Source organism: Thermobia domestica, chromosome 2 (assembly GCF_964235325.1).
Source record: "Thermobia domestica chromosome 2, izTheDome1.hap1.1, whole genome shotgun sequence".
NCBI classification, from domain to species: domain Eukaryota; kingdom Metazoa; phylum Arthropoda; class Insecta; order Zygentoma; family Lepismatidae; genus Thermobia; species Thermobia domestica.
The window spans coordinates 43,307,696-43,309,972 of record NC_137455.1 but is presented as its reverse complement, the minus strand read 5'-3'; the positions used below and the strand labels follow the sequence as shown (position 1 = coordinate 43,309,972).

The 2,277-nt window shown below is 39.0% G+C and overlaps 1 protein-coding gene across 1 annotated transcript; it reads right to left on the bottom strand.

Annotated features, from left to right (window-relative positions):
- Positions 1 to 466: 466 nt before the first annotated feature.
- On the bottom strand, positions 467 to 883 carry LOC145678983 (protein GVQW3-like). The gene has a single exon (XM_081749585.1). The coding sequence runs from the start codon at positions 881 to 883 to the stop codon at positions 467 to 469; it is 417 nt and encodes a 138-aa protein (XP_081605711.1).
- Between the last annotated feature and the right edge of the window lie 1,394 nt (positions 884 to 2,277).

Sequence of the window (2,277 nt, the reverse complement as noted above, 5' to 3'; positions counted from 1 at the left end):
GGGCCGAACAAATGGTAATCCGACGGGGCTAAATCAGGGCTATACGGAGGGTGATCGAGAATTTCCCACTTGAACCCGCGAAGGTGTGTAAGGGTCCGTTCGGCTGTATGTGGACGTGCGTTATCATGCAGTTACAATACGCCCTCTCGGAGTGTCCCCCGCCGTTTCTGCCGTATGGCTGCTTTCAGCCTGTCCAGGGTTTGGCAGTAGGTGTCTGCATTAATAGTCGTACCCTTTTCCAGAAATTCAACATGAATAACACCGAGACGGTCCCAAAAGACAGTAGCCATTGTTTTCTGTGCAGATGCTATTGTCTTGCATTTCTTGGCCTGTGGTGACGATGGATGTTTCCATGTTATGTTCTGACGTTTGGATTCAGGTGTCCATAGAGGTATCAGACTTTCATCGCCCGTTATGATGCGATGAAGGAATGAATTTCCTTCGTCGGCATAACGTGTGAGGTGGCTCAGGGAAATGCCCATTCGCTACTCAGAAGCTTGGGTACCCAGCGCGCACACACTTTTGTGAAGCCCAGTTGGTCATGGACGATACCGCTTACGGAACCATAAGAGATATTCAATTCATTGGCAATGTCCTGCAACCGCACTCTTCTTTCTTCACGAATCATGGCATCGACGACAGCCACATTCGTGTCGGTGATGGACGTTGATGGTCTGCCACTTCTGTCATCATCTGTGACAGTACTCCTACCACTTGCAAATGCGTTACGCCACACATACACTTGTTTCAGCGACTTAACACTATCTCCGTAGACCTGCACCAATTCTCGATGAATATCACATGGTTTTGTTCCCTTGGTCCAGAAAAAACGAATGACACCGCGTACTTCCTCCTTAGTGTAATGTTCCAGTCGTTGCGCCATCTTTGAGTTGCTCTCAGCACCAGACGGGTGGACATAGAATGTTGTACAAGCTGTCACACTTCTATTACCAGATTACCTGTAACATGGAAAAGAATTAATTAGCTACACACAATAGTATGGGTTTGACAGGCAATTTCACCTTACTTTTTGATTCATCCTTGTATATTATCTGAACAACGAATATATATTGGAAATTATAGGTTTTTTTAAGAAGAAAAAAGAACACGAAACACAAAGATTTCCATAAAACTTATATAGGTCACAAAATAAAAAATTAACGACTTTCTATGGAATAATCTCTTTATCGTGATTTGTTATAAAATTTCATGTTTTTACTTTTCACATTTTCCACACTATACTCCAAGGAAAAAAGGGAACAGTAGTTCCAAGAGATTATCTCCCGGCGAAAGTGCTGTTTGTTGTACATAAGAATTCTCTCACAATGCATAATGTGTCTTAAGATGCTATTTACTTCCGAATTTAAGTACATCATAGTTCAATAATCCTTGTAATAAAGTACAGTCTTAGGATGAAATTTTCGGCAAAAATTATTTTTTACATGAGTTGAAGTAGCTTCTTCGAAATGTAGATGCATACTAATACCCAAGAAGATGATTTCTTCATGCTAGTTGATGCGTTACTCTTCCAACTGGGAAATTTTCTAAGGTTTGACAGTACTTCGTTTAAGTACTGAAGGTAAACAAACGCAATTGCGTACATAAAGCATGTAGAAACCACGCTCTAAATAACACTGTTCAACAAATTTTGATCGAAAGTATGTAAATTCTTTGAAATTGCGATTTTTACATTCATTTAAGCATAATATGAAAGGAAATGATAATACAAGAATTTTCTTAGCTCAGGTTGTGAAAAAAAACGCCCTTGTACAACAGTAGCTGTATATATATAAATGTATTAATATTTATAGAACATTTAAGCAAAATCCTTGTAAAAACCTACATTTCACTTTTTTTTTATCTATTTGACTGTGATGTGATAAGCTGGGGAGTTAAGAAGTACCGTAACCTATAGCTTTCTATACCCTTGTACTTCCTTTTTCAAAATTGCGCAAATATTAGTTTCACAGCGATACAGAAAATAAAGTAACAGTGGTCAAGTTAAACATTAACAATTCCGTAATAGAAATCAGTATTAACATCAAAACATGAAAAATATGCACGCGTACAAATACCTTTTTGTGCAAGAACTACACTGCAATGTAGACAAAAGTTTCAAGTGATCCCTTGTAAAGGATTATGTTTATTTTATTTTGAGCGTCTTCGCTTGGCTTGCCTTTTGTAGGTTACATCTGGAGCATCCCTTGCAATAGTCCAACAGTAGTCGGCCAATATGTTAGAACTCCACTTTCCCTCATATCTCTTCTCCATGGCTGC

Bases quoted from the DNA above. Each gene is read 5' to 3' on its own strand.
- LOC145678983 (XM_081749585.1), bottom strand. From the start codon at position 883: ATGGCGCAACGACTGGAACATTACACTAAGGAGGAAGTACGCGGTGTC.